The 27,266-nt window shown below is 36.1% G+C and overlaps 1 protein-coding gene across 2 annotated transcripts in view; it reads right to left on the reverse strand.

Annotated features, from left to right (window-relative positions):
* Positions 1-220: 220 nt before the first annotated feature.
* Positions 221-27,266, reverse strand: part of BMPR1A (bone morphogenetic protein receptor type 1A) — a 73,829-nt gene continuing 46,783 nt past the window's right edge. For both annotated transcript variants that reach the window (XM_053949639.1, XM_053949640.1), the window contains 11 exons: positions 21,686-21,893; positions 12,873-13,035; positions 11,466-11,568; positions 10,867-10,966; positions 9,960-10,059; positions 9,024-9,168; positions 7,838-8,030; positions 7,177-7,474; positions 6,554-6,729; positions 5,897-6,027; positions 221-4,822 (listed from right to left, as the gene is read on the reverse strand). In XM_053949639.1, coding sequence (XP_053805614.1) covers positions 4,697-4,822; positions 5,897-6,027; positions 6,554-6,729; positions 7,177-7,474; positions 7,838-8,030; positions 9,024-9,168; positions 9,960-10,059; positions 10,867-10,966; positions 11,466-11,568; positions 12,873-13,035; positions 21,686-21,752 — 1,602 coding nt within the window. In that variant the 5' untranslated portion in view covers positions 21,753-21,893 and the 3' untranslated portion in view covers positions 221-4,696. The remainder of the gene's footprint in view (positions 4,823-5,896; positions 6,028-6,553; positions 6,730-7,176; positions 7,475-7,837; positions 8,031-9,023; positions 9,169-9,959; positions 10,060-10,866; positions 10,967-11,465; positions 11,569-12,872; positions 13,036-21,685; positions 21,894-27,266) is intronic.

The following is a 27,266-nucleotide window of genomic DNA, read 5'->3' on the forward strand; positions in this document are numbered from 1 at the left end:
TGCAAAGAATGAAGAGCTTGAACTTAGAGAGCACCAAATACTTTTCAATATCATTGAACAATAAAGGCAGTAATTAACAACTTATTCAGAGACTGGTGGGGGGGGAAACCATAAACGAGGTATGAAAAAGTAGGGAGTTATTTAGTTACAGTATTAGGATTTCCAAGTCATTACATTTTTAAGGCAAAATCTTATAGTAACAAAACACATTACTAATGTGTACTAAAATAAGGTTATTTACTTAAAAATGATACATTGGACATAATCTGTGTACAGAACAAGCAATTCATGGTAAACTCAATAAGGCACCTTCTAAAGCAGATGCTGTACAAAATACATTAGTGTGTTACATTTTTAAAGTAGTATTCTACACTTCTGGCATATAACACACACAAGAGTGTGACCATTTGTCTTGTTCCACTCTTTTTTCATATTTTATTTACATCTTCTCTAGGTTAACTACAATGTTATTTATTCTTCTTGTATACAATATAGTACATTTCATTTTGGGCATGTCATGTCAGAGCACAAATATCACTACATGGTGTGGGCTTCTATAATTGCATTAAACAGTAAAATATCACAAAGCAACAATTACATTAGATTTGTTGAAAAATCAGAAGTAATGTGCCCTCTACTTCTGCTGTACAACCAAGGCTGAGCACCATGGTTCCATAAGGACTGTACTGTGCAACACTGCCAGCTGCTTTTAGACATCACCCCTACTTGGAATAAAGACTGTGGGCACAGGATAAAGACTTAACTCAGAGGCACTGTCAGGAGAAGGAGCAAAGGCTAAATCATTTTAATATTTCACAGAAGATGAGCATGTAACTTCCCTTTAAAAATATCTGCAATAGCAAAAGAATGTTTATTAACTTTTATCTCTGCTCTTCAAACACTTTTAGACCATTAAAATACAGTCTGTTAAGACAGAGTAGATGAAATGTATCCAAATTATTTGTTTTATAAACACATTCAAATGGTCATTTAGATCAAGATCTAAAATTTGATTCTAGACTACTATGGAGGTAACATAATATTAATTTTACATTTCATTCAAGACCTCAAAAAAGGCTAATTAAGTAAATAATTCAGAAGAAGTGATGGATATTGGGAAAACTGTTTCTTGAGGAAAAATTACATTAAGTAAAAACCAGAATAAACTCAGAATGTAAGCCTAATTTTCTCTGTAGGAATACCACATTTCTGGTGGAATTTACAAGTTAACCAGGAACACAAAAACTTTCCTTTTAGTTGCTGTAACAATAATAATGAAGTGACTCCAATTATTTCCATCTAAAATCACATGGAACAGGTTCAATAAACATAAAAATCCCTCCATCTGAGTGTTTAAGAACTTCCAAGGCACAGTCTTGATACTCCCCAATGTATTTTCCACACAGTTGATTTTTGTATTAAAAAAAACCCACATTTATCAGTTTTGGAGGATATTTTTTTGAATGACAAATGCTTAAAATTCTGACCACCAAAAATGAGATTAATCACAGTCCAATAGAAGATTGTTATTACCATCTCTAACCTTACCTTAAAGGCTTCTAACTGTACAGGATTGCATGAAGCAACAACTTACCTTTGGAGTAAGGTAATTAATTATGTTTAGTTAAGTAAAAATTAATGGGCTGGCTTAAGAGTACATTTTTCTTCCCCCAAATGATTAAGTATCAGTATAGACATCCTGTGGTGTTAATGTTTTGTTGAGTATCGGAATCAATGAAGCTGCTGCTCAGCACAGCAAGAACTACACATGCATGATACATTTGAGTATGAACAGAGTAACTGAAGTGCTGATAAATTAGGTTTAAGGCAAAAAAGATTTTTTTTTTCCCTCTCAAAAAATCATCTTTGTAGCAGTTGGCTCCCTCCATGTTAAAGCAAACTTGAAAATCAATTTAGGTCCTAAGGTGTCTAACCATCCTATTGCTGCCTTGCAAATACCTAAACAATGGAAAAGAAAATAAGTGAAAATTTATAAGTTATTGAAATTCATACTTCGAGAAGGGGCTTCCTGAAGAGCTGGGAAAAATGAACTAAAAAAAAATTCACAAAACATGTTTACAGCAAATGATGATGTGGCAAATTCTAAAAGAAATGACACAATATTCTACATAGGACGGGGTTAATTTAGACAGATCTCCATGCTCCGAAAGTTTAAGTTAGCAGGGTACCTACATAAACATTTTTTCCTTCTTATTGATAAAAATTCTAGAGAAGGAAAAAAAAAAAGCTTAACCCTTACTTTTTTTGGATTATACCAAAAATTTTACAACTACCTGTGCAAAAATTATGTGCGAAGACATGATTAACAATTTCAAAATCATCATGTATTTCTTGGCAATGGACGGAGAAACTTTTTTTTTAAAAGCCCTTTATCATGAGGATTGTGGCACAATATCATAAATCTCTTGCTGTTTTCAAATAAGTTAAAGTTGACATACCTATGAACTTCTCAGCCAGAATACATATTAATACTTAAAGGCATTACTAAACAAAAGTAATGACTTTATTAAAAAAAAAAGTCCCTTGAAATAGCTAGTTTTCTATAAAATATGTAGAACTGTTAAATAAAGTCTGTACATCACAATAGAAAATAAAAATACTGCAATCTTTTGCCTGACCATTTACATTATGGGAACTACAGGATTAAAACAAAAAGGTAACATGCTAAAAAGGTTGTAATTGTTCACAAATCACATTATTTCTGTGTTATACTGCTTTGTATCAGTTGTGTTTTCAAGGGAAATTTAAACATATCAAAACAATCTCTATGCAAATATTTTAAGACAACAAATAATCCGGCATAAATCAATCTGAAGTTTTAACAATTTCATCAATTCTGGTATTATTCTTAACTTTTTTCTTCAAATCTCAACTATGGCGTGTGCGTGTGCATATATCTAATTGTACAGATGTACCTAGGACTAGGTATTTATTGTTTGTTTTTTTTTTTTACTAAAGCACACTGTGTAAATAACTTCCCTTTTTAAAGTTATTTAGAACAAGATTTACAGTACAAAATTATAGGCACTTAAATTATCAAATAGATTCAATGGTTCCAATACTGTGTGTTCAATCTTCAGATGATTCATGCTTGAAGCTTCAACTTGAGTTATGGTACTATTTTCTAACTTGCAAGTAGAAGTGCCAAAGGAGTTATAAATCAATAATTCTACTTTACAGTAACCTCACGGAGGGTTCTGGCTTCTATACACCTTGTGTGGGTCAGTGGTGAAAATGGGGGAACTTCAGTTTCTCGTGCAGGTTGAACAGTTGGCACAATAAACCCAAGTTTTACAATTGTGCTAACTTACTGTATCTTCATGATTTAATTTCAATGCCATTCCTCCCACACTTAACTAGAACTTACAACACCCACTGATTTACCTTGTCTCAAATCTTCACTTTCACTAAGTGGCACACAGATGTGGCCTCCTGTGTCTACATCAGAGCAACCCAGTTCCAAATCTTCTGCACACTGTGGATCTGATCTTCAACCGTTCACGTACTCACTTCTCCTGGTCTTGACCCTTTACTGCATTCTCTGATCTTCAGAGCACTGAGAGCTTCCTGCGTTTTTTTGTGTCTGTAGACCAGACTTGTTCTCAAGCCTTTTGAAACTCACCTTCTGCCTAGTTTTGTCAAATGATGAAAGAGCACGTGGCTACAGCTGACAAATCCCTTCCTTTGTGGGAAGAAATTCAGAGCCTGACAGACACCTATCAGAGAGTCCCAATACAGCAGGAAGGCAAAACACATCATCAGTCTTTCTGCTAAGATGTAAAGTATTCTATGGCAAAAATGCTGGTTGCATGTGGCACTGTGAAAAAATATGACAAATATCAGGGATCCAATTATGAAGCTCTCTCTAGACTGCAAGTGAGATGACCAAAGCAGCCTACGTCTCTAGAAAAGATTGTTTCAAGCTCCTTACAGATTTAGGTAGGCATTTCTTAATTAATTAATGGTTCACAATTTTTACAGTTCTCCTTGTGACCAGAAAAAAAAAATTAAAACTGAGATTTCACAAGATAACTTAATGGCAAAAGATTCAGCAGCAAATCTCTGACTGTGGAGCCATAAAATGCATGGAGCCCTGACCATAAAACTTTGTTCATTTAAATGTTTCTTATATATTCCAAATGACAGCAAAATAATCCTGGCACACACATAAAGGCATAAAGAACTGTTAAACTGAGTAGTATCACAAACAGATTAATAACCTACAGGCTGTTTCACCAAAACTTGGTATGGATTGACTAGGTTTTATCAGGTAGAAGGCAAAAAAAAAACCCAAAAGCTTATATTCTCCATCTCTGTTGAATCCATATAGCTTGTTAGGCTTTCACAGAAAGCACTGTAATCTGAACATTCAATTCAGTACCCAGAGTTTTACTGGAGACTCACTAAGTATGATTGAAGTCTCAATGCAGCTCAAACCAAAACAAAATGTGTATTTTCTCAAGGCTGTCCATATATTTAGCACATAGTGTATAGAGGCTCTCAGTATCATGGTCTATGAAGTACTGAAAGATTTCATTAGCAGCCTGTAGAAGTGTGCTGAGAAAATATACTGAATCTCAGTTATTTCCTCTTCTCTATTTTCATCTTCCTCACTCATGTCTGAGTGAAAAGATCTAGGGAGTCCAGCTTTGCTCTCCAAAGTCAATTTCCTATGTCAAATCTTTACATCTTGTGATTCCACCATCTTGGCAAGTGTCTTCTTGATCCTCAAGGCAGTGAGCCTTGAGGCAGGATTATGAGCCCAGCACTCAGACATCAACTTCAATATTGCTCTTAAACACTGCAAAAGGAAAAACAAAGGCATGCTTGAAACAATCTTGTAACAATCACTACATCCATAGTTATAATTCTGGTTCGCTGTCAAGCTCAAATTATAGAACTTTCAAGTTCAAAAATGTGCAACTTCCAAATTTTCTGCAAAATTGTTGGTAGAAAACTATTATAAAGTGATCTGCTGAAGGAAAAAACCCCAAAACATCCCAAACCCGACATCCACATGCCAATCCTTCTTATCCCACCCCATCACTGCCTAGTATTAGAGTAGCTGGAATTAATGGAAGTGTTGATTTAGTCTCTCAGTGATGCATTACCAGAACTTCTCTGTACAACTCAAGAACAGTGGTACAAATATGGCAGCAATAAACAGAAATATCTCCACATATACGGCTGCAAAACCATAGAGAATTCTTTCAGGGAAAATGAAGATGTGACAACAGTTCTTTCAGCAGACAAAAAAAAAAGGAGAAAACTGGTAATTCATAGAAGTCAAGGACTTGGGGAAGAATGGATATGGCATATTTAATTTGCTATGTGAAATAGTTATGTCTTATTTACTGTGTTCAAGCTGTGGCCCTTTAAAAACACATATAAATGAGAGTATTTTAGTTATAGCACAGATTGTCCTGTGATGTAACAGTAAAAAAGGAAAAAATGGAAGAGGAAATCCACAAAGGAACTGCTTTATCTTTCATGAAATATCTTATGCCACAAACCAATAAGCTATATCTATTAAGACTAATAAAATGAATTAAAAATAATTTAAGTTTTAGCTCCAATTAAACTCTGACTATATTCCACTATCTAAAATACACAATCTCAAGTAGAGCAGTATTCATATACTTGCATGCTGCTTAAGGGTATCTTCCCCTCAGATCACTGAAAAGATACATTAAAAAAAACCAATATTTTGAACTTATCTCAAGCATGTCTTCCTCCCATTATTGCTATGAGGTTTTCAAAGTATCTGAATGTGTGAACGCAGTCCTACTTTACAACATTTTAGTATTTATTAAACTAAAATACCACCCCATATTAATGAACAAACTGAAGCAGCTTTTCCTCTGAGCACACTCACTTCATCGCTGTTCCATCTGTTCGATACCACTGGGCGTAGGCGTTTGACACACACCACTTCTCTCATGTCCTCATAGGATGGATCATTTGGCACCATGTCATAATATGGCAACTGGTACTCTTCAACAATACCTGGAGATAATTGTGAAAGATTAGGAACAATTAAAATAAATAAATCTACATATCTACTCTTGGATTTCCTTAGCTAGGAACAAAAATTAACTTTCTGCCAAGTTAAACTCACTACACTGTGAGTTTTACTGTGGTAAAAATCTGAAAATTTCACTACAACAATAATTTACCATAAAAGCTCCAATATAATGATTATTAACTTCAGTAGCTATGATGATTCCTTGTAGTGCCTTTGATTTTGATACCAAATGCTAGCTTTGGCCTTTTCTAATCTACTACATGCTACAAAGAAGCACAGAGAAATATAAGATGGAAGAAGAATACAGGTGAAGATGCATAAGGATACAAAAGGAGAGTAAAAGAAAAGCTAGGATGAGTCACAAGACTATTTGTCAGACTATTCCTACTGCTTTTAAAGAATACACACCTAATGACACAGAAATCTAATTATATTATTTCCTGGTGAAGCATTGCTAGAGTGAGGGAAGGGCCTGGTAGATTTTATACAGAATATTTAAAAGTTTACCTCCTGTGACACAGCGCCGAGCCATTTCCCAGATGATCAGCCCAAAACTGTAGATGTCAGCCATGATGTATGGCTGGAAATGGTTTTTATTCAGGCTTTCATCCAAGACTTCTGGAGCCATGTAACGTTTTGTTCCCACTCTGGTGTTCAAGGGAACGTCAACTTCATTTGTGTCACTATATGAAAACATTAGCAAGTTACTGAATTGTGGACTGTTACAAGGTATGAAATCCTGTATGGCACAACCACTAAAAAGAAAAGCCTCTGTCTCCATAGAACTTAAATGAATAAAAGTATTTAATAATACTATTAAAATATCACATTTTCAATTAAGTTTCAACTGCCTATATGCTGTTTAAATTTTCTATGAAAGAATTTACATGATTGCAATTACTATGAAAGGCTAGTTTTAAATAAAAAAAAAATAGTCTCCATTTCCTCTACAAAACTTTTATTTTCCATAAGAAGAGTATTTTCATTGTTTCTTAACAAGCTATTTTCATCATAATGTCTACCAGCATTCAAGAACTACATTTTACTACATCTGCCTTTTTAAATTGAGTATCTGGTGCATTAAATAAAAAAATGACATGAAAGTTTTCCGATGACAGAGGCTTTGTTACCTGTTGAACTTGACTGCAAGACCCAAGTCCGCAATGCAGCAGGTTCCGTTTTTCTTTATCAAGATGTTTTTACTCTTCAGGTCCCTGTGTGCAATTGCAGGCTTGCCTTGTGTCCCATAGATTTCTGTGTGCAGGTGGCACAGGCCACACGCAGCAGAATAGGCCAGTTTGAGCAGAGCCCTGTTGTCCAGAGTAGTGCACTTCAGAAAATCATACAATGATCCGTTTTCATGATAATCCGTGATCAAGTAAAGCTGTGTCCAGGAGCCAGTGCCTTTAATATCTGCTGCTATGAAACCTATGAAATGTATAAACCAAGTTACTATTTATTTGTACATAAAATTTTCGTGTAGTAGATTTAGTGGTAATTCCTAGAGCTGTATTTTCTTGCACTTTAGCAGAAAATGTGTGTTGCCCTTATGAAAACTAATCATGTAGAACCTCTAATTCTAACTGTACGTGAGGTTACCAGTCCAGCTTTCCAGCAAAGAGATTGCAGACATGCTACTAACCAAAAGCAACACGATTCTACCCTTTCAGTAACATTTAATTAGTGCACATTAAGGGAATAACCCATCTGATTATTCCTTAGACCCCTCACAGCACCCAGTAAGAGCTCCTCCTCCTCCACCCTCCAGCAGCCAAGGTTCTGCTGCCTTACCGAGGATGTTTTCATGTCGCATGAGAACAGTTTGGTAAATCTCTGTTTCTCTGAACCAGCTGGCTTCTTCTGTAGTGAAGAACACTTTGACTGCCACTTTTTCACCCCTCCATTTGCCCATCCACACTTCACCATATCGTCCTTTTCCAACTTGCCTTACCATCTGAATTTGTTTGGCAATAGTGCGTTGAACCTAGGGAAGACATTAAAAAAAAAAAATTAAAAAAAGAAAGAAGAGGGCATAAGATGGAGGAGGGAAACATACCAGTTAACCAAAAGTACCTGGCCAGGCCGCTTGTCAAGTTTGGATTACTTTAAAGTTTTATACCATTGTAAAAATTTTCCATGAAATTTTTTAGATTCCAATTTTGGACTCATTATTGCTGCCTCTAAGGTATGAAAAAAACTCAAAAAGATTTAAGTCAATTCAACTTCTAAATGAAGGGTATGCTCTCTTCCATTTTATTTCTGATTTATAAATAGCCATCTGTCTCACTGGCTAATTTTTATGCAAGTATTATATAGGATGGTGAATGAGCAAAATTATGAATAATTATCACAAAATAGTTTAAATTGGAAAGGACCCTAAAGGTCATCTACTTCCAATCCCTCTGTCATGGGTGGGGATACCTTCCACTAGAACAGGCTGCTCCAAGCCCCATCCAGACTGGACCTGAACACTGCCAGGGATGGAGCATCCACAGCTTCTGTGGCGACCTGTTCCAGTGCCTCAACATCCTCAGTGAAAAATTTCTTCCTAATAGCCCATCTAAACCTACTCTCAGTTTAAAGCCATTTCCCCTTGTCTACATGCCCTTGTAAGAAGTCCCTCTCTGGCTTTTCTATTTTAATGGTCAGTGGATACTAAGAAAGTAAAATCTCTGAGTTCACTCAATTTGATACTTACATTAGCCATGTCTTGTATTTTTATCTTAATAGCTGTTTTCTTTGAATTCTGCTGATGCCAACAGATTTTTTAACGTGTCTGATTTGACACTTCATTTTAATTAACTATGTGAAGCTTTAAACATGTTCAGTTTGTACTTCACCTTCATCATGATGGCATATAAAATAATTAGCATTTTGTATGAACAGACTGCTTTTGTTCTAGGCATTAGATCCAAACCAAGCTTTGTTTGTGATGGAGAGAAATTCAGTGAAGAAAAATCTCAAGTTTATGACTTACCAACAGTGGTAGTCCTGATCCACTCCCAGAACTCTGTGACTGGTCAATAAGGTCTTTTAATGACTCCCCAGCTGGAATAAATGCTTCATCTTGTTCCAGGTCACGATTATAACAGTGCCTCTTTGCCATTGACTTACAGTAATGCCTGCAAAAGTAACAGAAGTTAAGCTGAACTCCAAAACACTTAAAATATGTAACAAACTGTTCTAGGAAAGGAGTTATTTAAACATACACACTTTCTCAAAAGAAAAAACAGAGAAGGAGATGCTACTGTATTTTTTCTTTTCATGAAATGTAACTTATATAGCTTTTTAATGTTAAGAAGCTGTTGTAATGCATGTACAGGTTTGTCAGCTGATTATCAGTGAGGTAGAAACCCACCATTTTTAACTCAGCTCTCAGCCAGAGTTACCAGCACAACATTGCTGATTTTGGGTTAAATGAACAGACAGAACCTTGAACCACAGCAGCTGAGGCTGACACAAGCCTTGGAAACTGCTAGAACAGTGATCACCTCCAGTACAGGGCTGGGGCTAACAGAAACACCTGAATGAACTGCCACAGCTCAGCTGGACATTTACTTAGTTTTGAAACTCAGCAGAAAATCTCAGAAGCAGATGAAATTTAACTATTCAAAGTGACTGAAGACCCAAAAGCATAAAAAGCATGAAGATATTCCTGTTTACCAGCTGCTATAGCATCGAAGTTATGTGTAGCTTGCAAAACTGTAAATATTTTGTAGCCAGAGGAAAGGACCAAACTCACTTAAATTCTCTGCTATGAACATTTCATTCTGCTACCCACAGAAATGTGGAATTAGGTTCCAACTATTTCCAATCTACATATGATTAACTGAGTACATTAGCAAAATAACTGTTCTGTTTACACTGATTTGCAAAATTAAAAATGTTGCCAATAAAGAAAGTGCTTTCTTACTTGTAACAAAAGCAGCTAAGTAAGATGACCATGACTATTATGCAGACTGCCATAGAAATCAACACTGCCATCCAACGAATGCTGCCATCAAAAAGTCCATCTATTTGACAAAAAGAAAAAAAAAAGAAAGAAAAAATAGAAAGAAAAAAAAAAAAGAGTTTCCAAAGTCTATTAATTAAACATACATTGAAACAGTTTATTTAGGTATGATTTCATATACTGTGTATCAAATTAAGTATTTATACCACAAAAGCAAAGACAAATCATTTGGATAACAAAAAAAAAAATATAAAAAGATTCAGCTTAAGATTTCCGAATTGTTGGTTTTGGTTGACTCTTGCTAGTTTGTTAGAAATAGAAATTAAGGATTTAGAGCAGTAAGATTCTGAGAAGATATAAAGCAACAGTTAGACCAGTACAACTTGTCTAGCAATGAATGAGTAAGCACATGAAAACAAACTATTTTTGCTGGGAACAATAGAAAGAAGAGAATGAATTTGCAATAAAGAGGTGTTAACAAGGTCTGAATAGTTTTTTTCATGATGGCATTCATAATGGTAAAAGCACAGCAGAGATTAAGAAAAACATTTTTAAAAGAGATCAGACTGTGGAAACAGAATAAAAATAGATCAGAAGATCACATGCAGTCAAGATATGAACGCACTAAGAACAAGAATAAAAATGCCATGATCGAGGAAAAGATTAACTTGAAAGTGGCAAAAAAGGAAAACTGAAAATAGAAAATGAAGAGTAGTAGTACAGATCTCCATAAAAAATTACTGAGTAAGGAAAAAACCAGATTTGTGTGATACTATAATTACATTTTCTCCTTATTTCTACTGTTGATCAGGAAGAACAGAACCTACACAGAATTTCTTAGCAGTGTGAACACACAGGAGGTGTTTACCTGTACTGTCAAGAGGTGGTAATGTTGGTTGCAAATCCTGATTGCAGAAATCAGTGCGACAGCACTCAATCGTTCGGCGTAACTGCGCTTTAGGTGAGTCCTGTTGAAGGAGAATTCAACGAACATTTAGATTTTGAAGCTAAAATGGGGACATGAGATGCTACAGCTACAATATAGCACAGACAGAAGTGTAAGCTATTTTATTTAAAAGGCACTTCAACCACACCATTTAATGTATGAGATCACTCTGCAGTGGCCCACAGACATCATCTAATCTTTGAGCCTACATTTGATCTTGCATTTTTTTATATTTCACGAGATGTTTTTCACTTGTTGCACAGAAATAGATGGTTTCTACTTAAGCCACTATTTCATACATGGGAAAAGTCTTGAGCTTAGTCAAAACCAGTTAATCATATGTTAAATAAATGCTGGTCTTAAGACAGAAAACCCAATCCCTTTAAAAGTTTTTCTCTTATACTCATCATAGCAGCAGTATTTGCTTTAGAAGCATCTTCAGAATGCCATATAAAAAAAGGGAGTGGTATAAAAATAAAATAAAATAAAGTATAGCACTGGTATAAATCTCATTTTTTCACCTTGCACTGGAAGTCTGAACCTTCATACTTCATGCAGCCAGAAGCAAGCGTGGGTTCTCCATGTTCATCCTCCTCAATGATAGCAAAGCAATGCCCATTAGTTCTGCAATAAACATATCACATGTGCTTTTACCAGCATGTTTTTCATTCAATATTCAGAATTACTTGACCATGAACCCGTTAAGAATTCTAGAATGAAAACTTCTAGAAAAATTCTTCAATACAGTGGTTACCATCCAGTCTGAGAATAAAAGACCTCCACAGTATTCTCAAACAGAACACTACAGGGATGCTTTCTCACAAATACTCATTCATTCCCTCAACACAGACACTAAGGAAAACAAATTTAGAAATAATTTTGTTTGCCAAAATCTATTTACACTAATTAAAAAAAATGCAGATGTGGAAAGCATAACGCCATAAGGTACCCTGCATATAGACACTGTGTTTTTAACTAATACCTTTATTATCAGCATAATGGCCTATCAGTTGCTAGGTCAGACAAAAATTAGTAAGGTCTATACAGACTGCACACACTAGAGGGCAATAAAAACCAATAAATGAATACCAAGAGGCTTGAAAGACAAAATACTGGAACGTTTTCTCAGTTCAAAATTGTTTTTAAGTTCTGCATGTGTTTACATTTAAGAAGACAGCAGTGTTTATTCTACCTCCTTGGGCTCCACAGCAACTGCCAAGTGACACGTTAGAAAGACTGAAACCTATGTTAAAGTGAAGACTCAAAGTACAGGAGCAAGTAATAAGTTTTCAACTGTGTATATTAATTCTTAAGAAAGGAAACAGAAGGGCCTTGAACATGGAATTGCAAATGGAGAGAAAAAAAAGAAAACTAAGGATGTTTCAGGACATGAAAAAAAAACCACCTTAAGCAAGCACATAACCTGTGCACGAGTCTGTTTGGATTCTTATACCTAACAAAGATAAAACTTCCCTCCTGTCTCTACATGTCCACAGGCTTTTCTTTATTTTCCCCTGCCTTTCCTTCATATTCTGTAACTATTGAACATGTAACAAGAAGAATTCTCAGTAAATGGCTATGTTGTTTACACTATCTTTTTGACTACTAGGTGAAGAAATAAGCAAACAGGTGGTCATGTCAGAAGGCTTAGATTTGGGTCACTTAATACTCACCCAGCTATAAAATACCACAGGGTTACTTAAAACCTCTGTCCTTCAAAGCAGTTGCTAGGCTTAAAATGACCAGTTGTAAATTGTTCTAAGATGTGGTGAAAATAGATGACCATGGGTTTTAGCACTCACAGAACATAATCAATTATGGTCAGATCACCTGAGAGAACCTTGGTCAGCCTCCAGAGGTAGTCTACTCTCTCAAAATCCAAAATGATATTCTTCAAAGAACCTCTCTATCCCGAATGCAACACTTACATGCATGTGTTGTTAATAGCATCATCTGGACAATGTCCTGAGCAGTAGCATTTAAGAAAAGGTAAGGTGTCCTCTGGAGCAAGTGTTACTCCATTTGCTTGTTTCTTTTGGTCAGAATTTGTCTTCATTCCTGTACCATGAAGCATGCTGTCTGGCTTTTGACCTGGACACAAAAAATACAACAAAAAAAAAAGTCTGCATCTCTTCAACAACTGCTCAAGAGTTTTATAGGCAAAACATGACAACAATTATTATATTTATAACTGAAGTATACAAGGCAATCTCCTCTCCCAAGATTATAGTAGAAATCTGAATTAATAATTTTATTCTAGAAATACCCAGCTGACATATTTTGTACCTTAACAGCAGATCTTCCAACCATATATAATCAATATAAACAAAAAGATATTTTCTCTTTTTGAGGTAGGGCAGGAAAGCAGTGGTGTAACTGGTTAGAATTTTATGAAGAAAGCTTCTCTCATTCATGTGTTTAGAAAACCAAAATGCTGACGGCTTGATAACCACAACAAGAATAATTTTATGCATGACTGAACATACTTAATATGCAATTTTCTAATTTTCTGAAGTAATTTTTTATAGATTCACAGTCTCATGGAAGAGCAGTAATAACTCCAAAATCTCTTGGTTTTTTTGATCTCTGTATGCATTAGTACTTCAAAACACAGCTAAAGTAAATCTTGTTTGCAAATTAAATTTCAGTAAATGACATGAACATCCATCCAAACGAGCTTCCACAGAATAGTAACAGGGCTACATCATGTTCCAAGTTCCTCAGTTTCTCAATAGTAGCAGAGTTAAACATCATTTGTTCTTGATCATATTATTAAAGTGCTTTTGTGAATGTAGGCATTCAGAAGAAAACATCCATTTTCTTCTTAGTGAAGAACATCCAGAACAAAAATGATGAACATTATCTGCCTCATTTGGAATATGCCATGTGATTACTGTATGAGATGAGAACATCCTTACCCATCTCCTTCAGCTTTATCATACACAATTTTACCAACAAGCCCTCTCTTCCTGTCAACCACCTTGGCTCTAAATCCTCAAGGTATGAACCAAATACAGATAGAAGAGCCGTGAACAAACTATCTGACAGATTACAGCAAGGTTCTGTGTGAGGCTCAGTGTTGGCAAGATAAGCCAGCAGCCAGTCAGGACCAGCAGAAGCTTTTACAAATTTAGTTATTAGTAAAAAAATGGAGGTCACAATAGAAATTTCAGTATTCCAAGGAAAAGAAACGTGAGCAGCAAACTCAGAGTGTCTTTGAACAGATTCTTGGGCCTCCTGTCAAACTGAGCAAACATGAGCTGTAGAGTGAAGAGAATATTAGTGTCCCATTGTACCTTGCTTGAAACACATCCAGAAAAACTTGATTAAAACCTCTTACAGACACAGCCCTCTGCATCACTCTACTGTAACATGCACTGTGTCATTCAGACAAGTGCCAATTAAATATTTGTGAAATTTGATCCTACTGTACTGAAAATAGCAGACTCACAGATTTCCTCATCTGGTTAATTCAGCACACCTAGTGCAATGTCCAATGCAGCAAAGTAATGCAACCATGCTTCTTCTGCATACAGCTAAGAGAATATCCTGAGAAACACACCATTACCTAAACACTGAAATCACAGAGCAGTGCTTTATTTAATATGTGGTCTTCAAAGAGTATTTCATTAATGCCCAAGTTAAATAGTCCTGATCTCTACAGACTGTTCATAAGAAACAAGATCCAATGCTGGAATAACAGTACGTTACGGGTATTTCTGATTTAACCAAGAGGAATCCTGCACAACTGAAACAGCTCCTCCATCCACCCCCCTTCTCTTTCTACATATTTCTTCCCAGCATAAACTGAAAGGTAATTTTAATACTTTGCTAAAGACATCACACAACATTCTGTATTCGCATTTAAGAGATCCTTACCTGCTCAGAGAACAGGTAATTCTACTTAATATTTAAACCAAAAGCCACTGTATATGCACAAATATTGTCTTTCTAATTTTGGTGAATGACTACAGTGTCTTTCCCAATTGATGTTATAAATCCCTCTTATCTTGAGGGACATTCCACATGTTAAAAGTGTTTATGGTACTTTATGATCAGTGTCTTACAGTCACTCATCCATTTTCTTACCCTGATCACTGAATGCAATGTTTTTTCAGTTTATTAGACAAGAAATCCAAGGAACCCTGAAAGCATGGCTTCTCCCAGCTCAGAACAGAAAGAATAACATTTTTGTGCATGTCTGGCATCTTTTAAAGCAGTATAAATCTCTGTAAACTAACACTGAAGCATGACTACAGGTATACCAACCTTTTATACTAAAAGTGACATGAAATACATTTTCCCTCTTCATTTATTATGATGGATTGCATTATAAGATTTATGAAAAGCACATACTATAAAAAATCCAAGCCACATAACTGTATTCTCAAAGAAACAACATCTTTGTCTTTTGTTCAGTTTCTGTAGGCAAAGATTTTTATTCAAAGCAAGAATAGACTACAATTTCATTATTTTTGTAATGTAAAACTCCGTAGCAGCCTGCTTTTATCTTGCAGGTAATACCTGAACTGCACAAAGAATGGGGGAAAAAAAGAAAATCACTTCACTCTTGCATTTTTACTTCCTAAGCAGAACTCTTCTAAGACAAGAGTTTGAGTACCCAGGGAAGAGAATAGGAAAATTTTGAGGAAGTTCTGGATTACTTCATGAAAGAGTTTTTAATTGCCTCCACCTAGGATACCTAACTGTATCCTTTACTGCAGTACTGCAATTCATCCTCAGCACTTTAAGACACATTAGTGTCCATCTTAAAGCTGCTAGATATGGGTTTGGGAGTCAAGCATAGAAAGACTTGGCTTCCACCCACCTTAGATGTTAAGAGGGCAAATGAAGGCCCTGAACTCACAGGATGCTTCATTGCTGTTTTTCCTGGTTAATAGACACTGAGTAAATGAACAAGAGAGAACTAAGCATAGGACAAAAGAACATCTTGCTCCAAGGTTTATGTCTCCACCCTCAGAGCTCCAGCTATCAGACATTCACACTGCCGCATCTTCCCCCGGGAAGAAGACAGGGAAAGGGAGGATCATGTTTTAGGATCTTGTGACACTACACTACTTGATGATGTAATTAATCTCTTCTTTTCCATGACACTTGCAGTTGTCACTCTGCAGTACAGCTAAGAAACATACATACACAAATCTCACATAACCTTCAAAGGTGTAAGTGCAGCGCACTGTGCACTGAAACACAGCACCCACGGACTTCAGGCACAGCAAAGCTTCCTTTCCACTATTTCCTAACCTCCACCTGCAAACTGCACAGAGCTGGTGGGCAAAATAATATACATGAGCAACAAATGAGCTATCACATGCTGGAGAGCTTGTTCAAGATCCTGGATCACTTCTAGCCTATTTATCCAGCCTTGAGAATGACAGTACCATAGACTTCTAAACATACAAACTGCTCTCTAATGTGTATTTTACTGCATTACAAAGTTACGACGTTCAACAAAATATCAGAGTAAGGGTGGAACATTCTCCTAACTTCACTGCAGTGTAAGACACTAATGAGAAAAAAGCTGATGGGACTTCAAGTTCTGATTTTGTCTTCTGTTTTGCCCCATCATACACTACATGCATTGTAGATTTTTTCAAATGTGAACAACTGTTACAGACAGGACAACACTTAAATGGTTTTCTGTTTAAAATTAAACTTAATTTTAATAAAATAAATAGAAGTTTCAAAAGCCAATAATAAAACAAATTGTTAAAACAAAACAATGTCTGACAATTTATCATATCCAGCCTTTGATCAAAAATAAAAATTATTCAAAGCACTGCTTCTTCCAGTCACAGAAAATAACTTAAGACTATAAAATGTATTTCAAAGAAGCACAGGATATTAAAAACCTCACTAGGTTAGAAATCTAAGTCAACTTGAAAGCACGCTTCAAATATTAATATTAACATGGATAAATCTTAAAAATGCACTGTGCGTGACACTGCAGTGTTACTAATCACTAAAACCTGAGTTAACCTGCTTGCAACTCAATGCCAGGATACAGATATAATTTCATTAAGTCTTCTGATCTAAGAAAAGATTTGTGTGACCCATAAAAAAACAGCTCTCTGAAATGCAGAGACAGCAGTAAGTGTAAGAAGACAAATACAAAAGCCAAATTATGCCTACGATTTTTTACTTAATTGTATTCTCTCCTTCTCCACAAAGGAAGGTCAATATGGCCTATAGCAGTCAAGTTGTTTGATAGGTTTCTGAGTTCATAATATAGGTGTTGCCCATAAAAACATTTCTATTCCAGACTATTCCCTTTAAAGGGATTTGTCCTAGCAGAAATACAGTGCTAAAGGCATTTCTTTGTGGCTACTCTGATCCATGCTTGTAAACTCTAAGAAATTCAATATATAAGTAAGAATAATCTTAGTCAGAAGAGCCCCTTCACCTGCCTCCCTGGTGGTGCTGATGCACATTGGGCTCTTTTCATCAAAGATGAAACTTGTACCACTGCTCTTTATGTTAGATATGCCTCCCTTATGAAAAAGGCATACCTTGAAATTTTTATGTGGTAGCTCTAAATTACTTTTTCTTGCTTTAGGATGCGGATACTGCAAAATCCCCCAATCCAGTAAGCACATTTCACCTTTCTGCCTATCACAAACTTTCATAATGATTTAACATGTTCTGTTACGTGAATTAAACCTAAGTACAACTGACACAGCTTGAATACAATACTAACACTTGCTCTTAAAAGACAAAATAGTTTTTATAAAAATCAGAAAAATTGTATGAGTGCAAAGAAAGTATCTTGAATGCTTCTCCAAACTCTGTGTTTGACATTGTAACCATAACGCTCCCTTTTTTACATATCAAGTGCTTTTTCACGTATCAAGGCTGTGATTTCCGAAGACTAGGCATGTTAGAGGTAGCTCCATCTAGCAGAACTGGTTCCTAAAAATCACAGCATGTTCCCAGACTACTGGTTTAAAACCTCTCTCCTGTCCTTCCAGCTTTCCCAGGAGCTACATCAGTGCTCAACACAGACAGGCAGACCCTGCCTCCTCTGCTTCCCAAGCTGCAGTCCTCAGCCTCTGCTCCCACTTCCCTTCCCCAAGTCACTTCTGCTCTGTTCTTATGCACTCAATATAAAAGCCAGAGACTTGAAAATTTTGTGCATTTTTCTTAAAAATGTACAATGCATTGTAATTTAAATTAAAAGGGCTTTTAAAGAATAAAGTTACTTTAAGTGCAAGATTCTAATAAAGAAGTAAATAAACTTTTAATAATCTCTTGGAAGAATTTTAATCAGACAAATGTATAAGAACACAGTTGCTGCTCATGTTTTAAAGAGATGCAGCCATTAATTGGGGAAATCACCAATAAACAGAACTAGTGTTTTCAAATAATGAACCAGCTACTGACAACTTTAAGTTCCTTCTATAGCTTTTAGAATTTTATTTCAGATTAGTTTATACATTCAAAGTCAGTTAACTACTTCACATGAAAATGAAAAAGTGCATAAAGTTTTAAAAATGTATCTTAACATATACCTTATCTATGTCAAGTATTTGAATAAAAGTAATTACAGCAGTGAACAAAAATCAACAGGGTTTTTTTTTTACTTCACTAACAGTGGCAAGTTTAAGTCCATTTTAATATTTAATATTAACACTAATTATTTTAGAATTTGACTTTTAATATATCTTCATACATATCAAGTGGTATTAATACATTCTTAGTCAACTAATTTACAAGGATTAAAATACTGGTCTTCTGTGGTGTCTCTGAAGAATATATAAAGGTGTGATGAACCACATGGGAAGCAAACTGCCAGCAATGAAGAACCAAATTTATGAGAACATGTTTAAGTAGATATTAAGCACTTTATTACTGCCACATATATTGATCAGACGTGCTCATCAGTGCACTAAAACAACAAAGAAAGTACTCTACTTGGAAGTAAAACTGGTCCTCTGCACGAAAACCCTGCACTACTGGGAAGACAGAACCTGTTTACTGTAGTCGCAAGTGCAGCTGAAGCCCAAGACCTCTTGCCTTAGATCAGAAAAAGGAGGTGGATGAAGATGCAAAGCAAGTCATAGACTTGAAGCTACTGCAAAGGCCTTCCACAGCAAGAAAGGAAATAAAAATGTTTTAATTGAAAAGATTGCTATTAAATCTGGCCATCTGCAACTCAGCCTTATTTCTGACTATTTCTCAAAGTAAGTGATGAAGTCCCAAAGCTATAAAGATCCAACCCAAAGGGTGACCACTGGGTCCCCCTGCTGCACAGTACCAACTTGAGAAACTGCAGCTATTCACCAATAATGACACAGAATTGCCTCTGGTTTCTGTTGTTACTGTAACAATATTTTCACATTAATCAACACATGCAGCCACTTGCTTTTTCAAGTTACCTGTTAAGCAATCTGGTATGTATATATACATGCAGCTATTTAGACACATTTGCTTTTATCATTCTCTCAGGTCTTGGTAAGTTCTGAAATTCCTAACATTCTGCAGAAGCCTCCAAAAAAACCCCAAGAGAGCAAACCATTAACCTGGATGCCAGACACTGGAAGTACACACACTGGTTTCTACTTTGCTTTTCTTCCTCGTTCTGTAAATCACACAAATTCTCTTCAATTCTCCCTAATGAATCTTTTTCACCTCTGTTGATTGGTTTATGATGCCTTTTTCTAACATCCTACACATATTTTCCTTGTTGAAGCTACTTTTTCAACGGTTTAAACTTTTCACTTTAGATTGTCTCTTTCCTATAAAAATTTCAAATGCTTTATGACTATGACCTTAATTCTTTCCTCCCCCATTAATCTAGGGAAAAGCAGAGAGATTTGATTGGTTTTTTCCTCACCACTCCAGGAAACCAAGCATATTTTGTACGTTTGAAGAAAAGCCCTTAGGCAACGTGCAAAGAACTAACAACATTTCAATAAGCTCAACTTTTCCATGGATTTCAGACCGCCCTCAGTATTGATTTGAAAGTCAGGAAAATTTCTAAGATAAGGAAATTTCTTCTTTTGAAGCTGAAAAATAATTTTCAGTCTTTAAACTTAATTTATCTATATTACTTACTGGAAGTTATTTACTGAATTATTATTAATCACCGTGATTATGGAAGGAGTTAATGTAATTTAATTTTAAGCCACTAGAAGACTTGCATATTTGTATTATTATTTCTATTTGAATCTAGAGAGGAAAAAGAAATCCTTCAGTTGGTATTGCCTATTATTAAGATGCTAAATATTGACTAATGCAAAGGGGTAATCATGACTTCAGCAAAAAAACCCAAGCATATTACTCCCAGCCTCCTCAAGGGAACAAGGGAAGAAGCTGGTCTCTTCAGCCAGAAGCAGCAAAACTGCTTGAATGCAAATAGAACAAGCTCCACAGCAAAACATTATGTCTGAGTATTTTAGAGCAGAAGAGATCTCTGGAAGTCACCTGGTAACACCACCTGGTCAAAGCAGGACCAACTTCTACATCAGACCAGGTTGTTCACTCATTGCAGTAAAGTTCTGACTACCTCTAAGAATAAATATTGTACTACCTGCCCAGGCAGCCTGTTCTAATACTTAACCACATTCAATCAAAATTTCTTTCCTAATTTCTCAATGAACTTTTCTTCAGTTTATTCCCATTACCTCATCTAAGCACCTTACAGCTACCTGCAAATATTTGTAAATCGACTACAGACTTCAAGTATACCCCAAACTAGGCTATTTCTGTCCAAACAGATGTATCAAGCCCAAGCTTTTAAAAGCCAGCTCTGCTATATCCTTTAATCTAATATTTTAGATTCACACCAGAAACAGAACAAAAAGATCAGCATTTGGGTACTTACCAGGCTTCCTCCCCTCCCCATTTTAAAGGGTTCATTGAATTGTTATGCTTGAAAGTAAATATCTTACATAGTATCTCAAAATCAAGCACTAAGCAGTAATTGATCTAAGTATGGAATAAGGATATAAATGCTTTTATATTCAAGTATTTAAATAACAGTAACAAATTTGTTTTCTCTGTTTTCTGAAAATACCTGGAAAGCTCTGTGCACGTAAACACATGACATGTGCACAGCTGAGAGAACACTCTTACACAGAGACCCAACCAGGGATGTATATTTTCAATTCAACCCAATTTGACAAAGGAGTTAAAGTTCTAATGATAACTGGATTTCCAGAAGTTTTTTGATAATTGGTGTATGGAAAGACAACAGACATACAAATGAGTATCTTCACTAACTGAAAACGAGGGCATCTGTGAATAGTCCATAGTCTCACTTTGGCCCATCAAGTAGGCACAAAAAGTTAATTTAAATTAGTTATGGCATACTACCTCTAGGCTGCTGGGAGCATCAAAAAGCATGGGGAACTGCACACTGCAAGTTCTTCAGTGGGTCAAGTTAAAGGGATCAAATATTCACACACAGAGGGAACTGAAATTCAGGAAGTCAAGCCTTCACTTCTGCTGCTCATCCAACTTGCTCTCTGATGTACTAGGCATTTTTGGTATTGCTTCTATTTAAGTATTTGCTAAAATAGACCTAATCTATACTACAATGAATGACCACTAGAATGCCCTTCTTTTTAGGGAAGCATCCATATGGCACATCAGGCCAGTAAAGTCACCTGCCTGCAAAAGAAACTCCAAAAGAAAAAAAATCCTTCTTCAACCACTGGAAAATGCAAAACTCTTGTTACAAATCAGAAAGATAAGCTTATTTCAACTAGTTTATATTTACCTTGAACATGGAGAATGATAAGCAGATAGGCTCCAAGCAATTGCTCATGAACTCTCAATCGAGTCATTGTTCACTTTTAATCCTTCCTGTGCAGGGCAACCAGCCCTTCTGCTTGACAAATGCTAAGCTTGGCCTGTTCAGCGAAGCCTAATACAGGATTCGGTGCTTGACTGCAAGGATGCTTCTGTGGCTTTTCCACCTTTGTTTCCTGGAAAATACAATAAAACAAAATGTTTAAAAACTTCATGTGCTTATGAAACAAGAAAAAAACCCCTCAAGATGGTCATCATGCTGAGCATAACCAACAAACCCAACAAAAAACTCCCCATGTGTTTATTAACATTAGTATCTGAAAATACGAGCTATGTTTACTATCTAACTGAATAGCAGGGTTCTTCTGAAATATAAACTTTTGGTAACAACCCACAGGGATTTTTTCATATTCCTATTAAAAATATTAGATATGTCAACTCACTGGTCACAGATGTATAATTTTAGACTTGCATATAGCTGTTAGAGGTAATATTCAATAGATTTAGAATGTAAATCTGTTTGAAAACTATTTTCTTTACAGAAATGAAAACTTCTTTAAATTATTTTCCATAAAAATTAAATGCAAGTGGTGACTTCCCATAATATTGTGGGGGAAACAGTAACACCATGTTAGGCCACCTGTTGAAAACTGCTGGTAGAGAAGCTTTATTGCAAAAAACCCCAGCCTCTCTGCTGGATGAAAACCAAATTAGCATTAAATTTAACAGTTAGTTTGGCTACCTAATAAACTTATCTTGTTGCTTTTTTCTCCTAGAATAGTACTGCAGAAAAAAGACAACACTAACTGCAATTCAGAATCATTATATCCTGGATTCCCAAGCTGTGTGCAAAAGAATTCCTCCTGAAAAATCACACTACCGTATGTACACGCCATTTGCTCCACAAATCAAACATAATTCCACTCTTGTGCAGTGGGTGAACATACAAATAGACAGCCAAACTGAGTAAGAAGTCACTTTTTCAGACTGCAGTAGTTGTGGTCACGATCCGCTTTTCAATGGTGCTGCATGAGGGGAGCATAATTGGGCCTCAAAGCACTAAAAAGCAGCTTGAACACCTCAATAGTTCCTTGTAACAAAAGCAAAGCTGCACAAAGATGAACGGAGTCCTGATTTTGCCTCTCCTTGGCCTGGTTTTGGTGGGGTTGACCCCCCTGACCCCTGTCAGCCTGGCGCTGCTCATGAATGCCAGAACGGGCGTTCGCTCGGGGATGGGCAGCAATTACTGTTGGTGGCCGCTTCCAGCATCAATAACTCAATCTGTGTGTCGGCGAGACCCAAGAACTTTTCATTTTAATGAGTCTTCGGAGGCATTTAACATGGAGGCAAATTAGCGGCTGAGCCGGGAGGTGTCCGTCACTTCCAATTTCAGCGGGCGCGGTGCGTGGCCCCGACCCCTGGCCTACTTTTCACACGTCTCTGACTTCTCCCTAATGCAGCCACAAAGAGGGAGCCAGGACCCCGAGCACCACGGCAGCCGTGGCCCTGGCCAGGATTATGGCCAGGTTGTGGTGGGACGGACTCAGAATCGCGCACTGTGCGAACGTCCGGAGCACCAGGAACTTCAAAGTAAACTTCCTGGCCGAGCAGAGGGAAGAGCGATGTGACAGCAAAAATATTCACTCTGTAGTGTTCCCTGCGCCACAACACCAATTCTGACAGTTAATAAGGAATGTCCTTCTAGCTATAAAACATCAGGCCAGCAACATAAGTGCATAAGTATTAATGCTTTATTCTATGTTTCAATTGCAATGAACTTGCAATCCTCAATAAAACATGTGGAATTTGAAAACTGCCAACAGCTTAATGTAGCAATAACAACAAAGGCTTTACTTATGGTATTCTATCAAGCAAAATCAAATAAATCTCAGTAATAGTCTGTTTAGAGTATTTTTAAAAATAATTTCTGTCTTGTCCAGTTTCAGAAGGAATATGTAATTGCACTGTTGTACATTGCAAGAGTAGGAGTGTTTAAAACTTGGCAATCTTGCCCCCCAGTTCACCAGAGGGACGCACTGGCACAGGAACATCTATTTGCCACTGTACCACACAGCATGTTACCAAAAAAAAAAAAACCCAAAAAAACCCCACCCAATAAAAAAACTGAAGAAATTAACCACTTTAATGCAACTCACTCCAATTTCATGGTAATTTTTGTCCAGTGACACACTCTAAGGTAGTTTCCAGAAATGCTGTCCAAGCCTATTAAAAAATAATGTTCTCCACCAGTATTTTGTACCTCAATCTTCCTTCCAGTAATACTTCCCTTTTCACATATACACATACATAAAATATAACATTGTATATAAAACCATGCAATAAAATCAAAGAGAACTAATTCTAATTCCCAATTTTAAAACAAAAAATACCCTTCTAGACTCCTATTAAAGAGGAAGACTAGCAACCCTGGCTAAGGCACAAAATTGAAAGAACAAACAGCTGGAATTTCTCCAAAGCCTGCCTGATATAACAGTTTAGAATGACACAACTAAATAACCCCTTCAAATATGTTAAAGCACCAATTAACACTTGGAATGCTACTCCACCAACAGAATGATGCTGAAGAGATTCAAATCCATAAGCCAATCAGTTGATTTTAAAGTTCTCAATCTCTTTTCTACTGTAGCCACAGTAATCCACTAAAAAGTAACTTACTCATCAATGGTAACACCTGATTTTTCTGCACTGTATTTTATTATCCTTCTTAAGTAACAGTTTATCAAAGAAAATGCTTTAATTATTAAAACTGTGCGGGTTTTTTTTGAACTGTAACTCAGCAGTGAATTCACAGCACTGTCACAGCAGTTCAGCCCTATGTTCTGTATGACTCCAAATATATGAAGCTGAAGTGTGCAAGATCTCTCATGTGGCCCAAACCAACTCTAAAAGCATGGAGTTCAGTGGTAACTGGTCTTTAGATGTGGCTATGTAATATTTTTAACGGCATGATATCCAAACCAAGTGAGCTGAGCTGTTCCGAATTTCAATAAAAACTGACAGTGGTGAATGTAACAACAAAGATGGTATTGTATAAGGGGAACACATGAAAAAATGTCAATCTTAGATTTCACAAGAATTAGAACATACAATCCATTTCCACAGACAAGATATTTCAAACCATTTGCAGCAGTACATGTAACACCAAGTTAATGTATTTAAACACAACAAAACTAAAATTTACTAAATGGTTCTCTGATGTGTAACTGGGGCAAGAAGCAACTTAGGTAACTGTAAGCATATTATCTCAATCACAGGGACTGTTTTAAACAGGACTTTGAGATGAACAGAATGCCAGAGATAAACTGAACTGTCAGTCTAAGTGTGCAACAACAACTTTCCTGGAAGATTATGAAAAAACATGATATGGTGCCACAAAGAAAATTACTCATTTGGATGAAGAAAAGAGGGATTATAAGAACAGTAAAGAATTCACTACAGGGCAGACAAGTAGTTTCAAGAACAGAGATTAGTAGCCTAGTTCAAATGGCATTTGAGGACCTTGATTCTTGATTCAGCTTGACTGGAGAATACTCATCCTTTTCATTAATGAAGTAGGTACAGAAAGCAAAAACTTTAAAAAAATTGCTGACAAACAAATTGTCAGTTCAGCTGAGTGTTGTCTTTATGCAGGAAGATTTGGATCATGTGAAGAACTGAAGTAACAAACAGAATGAAATACAACAGCATGAAATTGGAAAAATCATGCATATTGGTAACTCTGGGGAATTTCTGCCTCACACAGACTAGAAGCTCACACATAAGAGATAGCTATGTCCAAGGACACCAACTGATTACAGAACATCATACACATCCACGTGATGTGCCTAGGAGAAAGACACAAACACAACTCTAGTATTTCCTAGGAAAATTTCCCAGGGAAAACAGCAAGGCATGAACAGCACAAAGATAATATGATTGGTAAATTCAACATCCATCTAGAAGGATAATATCTCAAGGAAAGAAAGACATTTGGAGATAAAAAGAAAAGAAAATAATACAATTAAGACAGTTAAAATTGATGGGGAAATAACTACACTTTGACAACATAACAGGAATAAACACAATGAAAGACAGACAGCTATTCCATCTTAAGAAAATTACTGGTTCAACAAGGTATGGATTAGCCATTAAAATTCATTTGGATCAGAAATTAGAAGACAATTCCTAACCACTGGTTAGAAGGTTGTAGGGCAGATTTTCAGACTAAATAGAGTTCAAAAACTTAATTAGTCTTTAGTTTTCAAAGGCCACCATTTCATGTAGCTACAGGTGTCAGGACAGGAATAGACTGATCTGGAACTACATTTCATTATTCTTAATACAAAAAGAGCTAGAGTTAGCTTCAGTTTATCCAAAGTCAAACAGTCAAACCAAGCCCATAACAAGAAGAAAGTTTCAGATTGTGTACTGTGTAATTCTGTCAAATACTTGTACAAACCTACCTTTTAAAGGTGTTTTATTACTCTATTGCAAGGCATGCTTATACAAATTGTTGAAAAGTGTCACAATGAAACACTCGAACTACCTATGCTTGAGTGCTGTTAAATATGCTAAATTAAACAAGCAAGGTAAATCCACCCCCAAAATCTGTCAAAAAATCCTACAACTGATGGAGAAGAACTGCTGGCTATTGCAAGCCAGCTGGCGACATGGCCATCAACAAAAACAACTTCACATAATGCCCTATTTAGGCACTAATCTGTTCAAGCTCACAGATATAATTCCCCTGAACCGTGGATTGTGTAAGAATTAATTGTGTAAGAATTATTTAAAACTATTCCTGACTGCATAAATTTAAAAGCCAAGAGACTGTGTAAATTATACAAATCCCTTTTCCTTCTAGAAACTAAAATGAAATCTGAAATGCTAAATGAAGCACAACTGTGTGTATTACATACTTCTCAAAAGACTGAAAAAAGAAATCTTAGTTCTCTCTGTAGTACATATAGAACCATGTTTTTAGAACACATGCACTGCAACACATTTGTTCATTCAAAAAATACAAGACCCTAACAACAGTTTTTTTGCAGCAGGGAAGCTCACTGTCTCAGTAAAGGACTTCTTATTTCTGACCAGAAAAGCCACCAAAACCCACCTTGGACAGTCAAACAGATACCTCCTGAAACGAAAATTTCCCACTGCTGGCAAATATCATACATGTCTACATCATGGCAGAATTTAGAAGCCAAAGTACTAAATTATGATATATCTGTCTGTTTCATAAACAAAGTTGTTAACTGTGAAGAAATTAAAGCCTAACTCCTTTCTACTGTGCCCAGCAAAATTAGGTAACTGCAGATGCTGCTCACTGCACTCCCGAATGCCCATCTTACTGTTACTCTGGTTTTCCAATTAACTACCTGCTACAAGGTTTCTTCAATTAAATTAACTGCAATGACATTCAGCAAAATTGTTTTCCCACTGCAATCAGGTGTTCAGGCATATCCTAATGTGCTACAAACACGTCACATTATTGTATTTGAACATATCCAGAGAAAATGTCACTACACAATTTTTATTCACCTTGA

This window comes from Vidua chalybeata, chromosome 8 (genome assembly GCF_026979565.1).
Source record: "Vidua chalybeata isolate OUT-0048 chromosome 8, bVidCha1 merged haplotype, whole genome shotgun sequence".
NCBI lineage: Eukaryota > Metazoa > Chordata > Aves > Passeriformes > Viduidae > Vidua > Vidua chalybeata.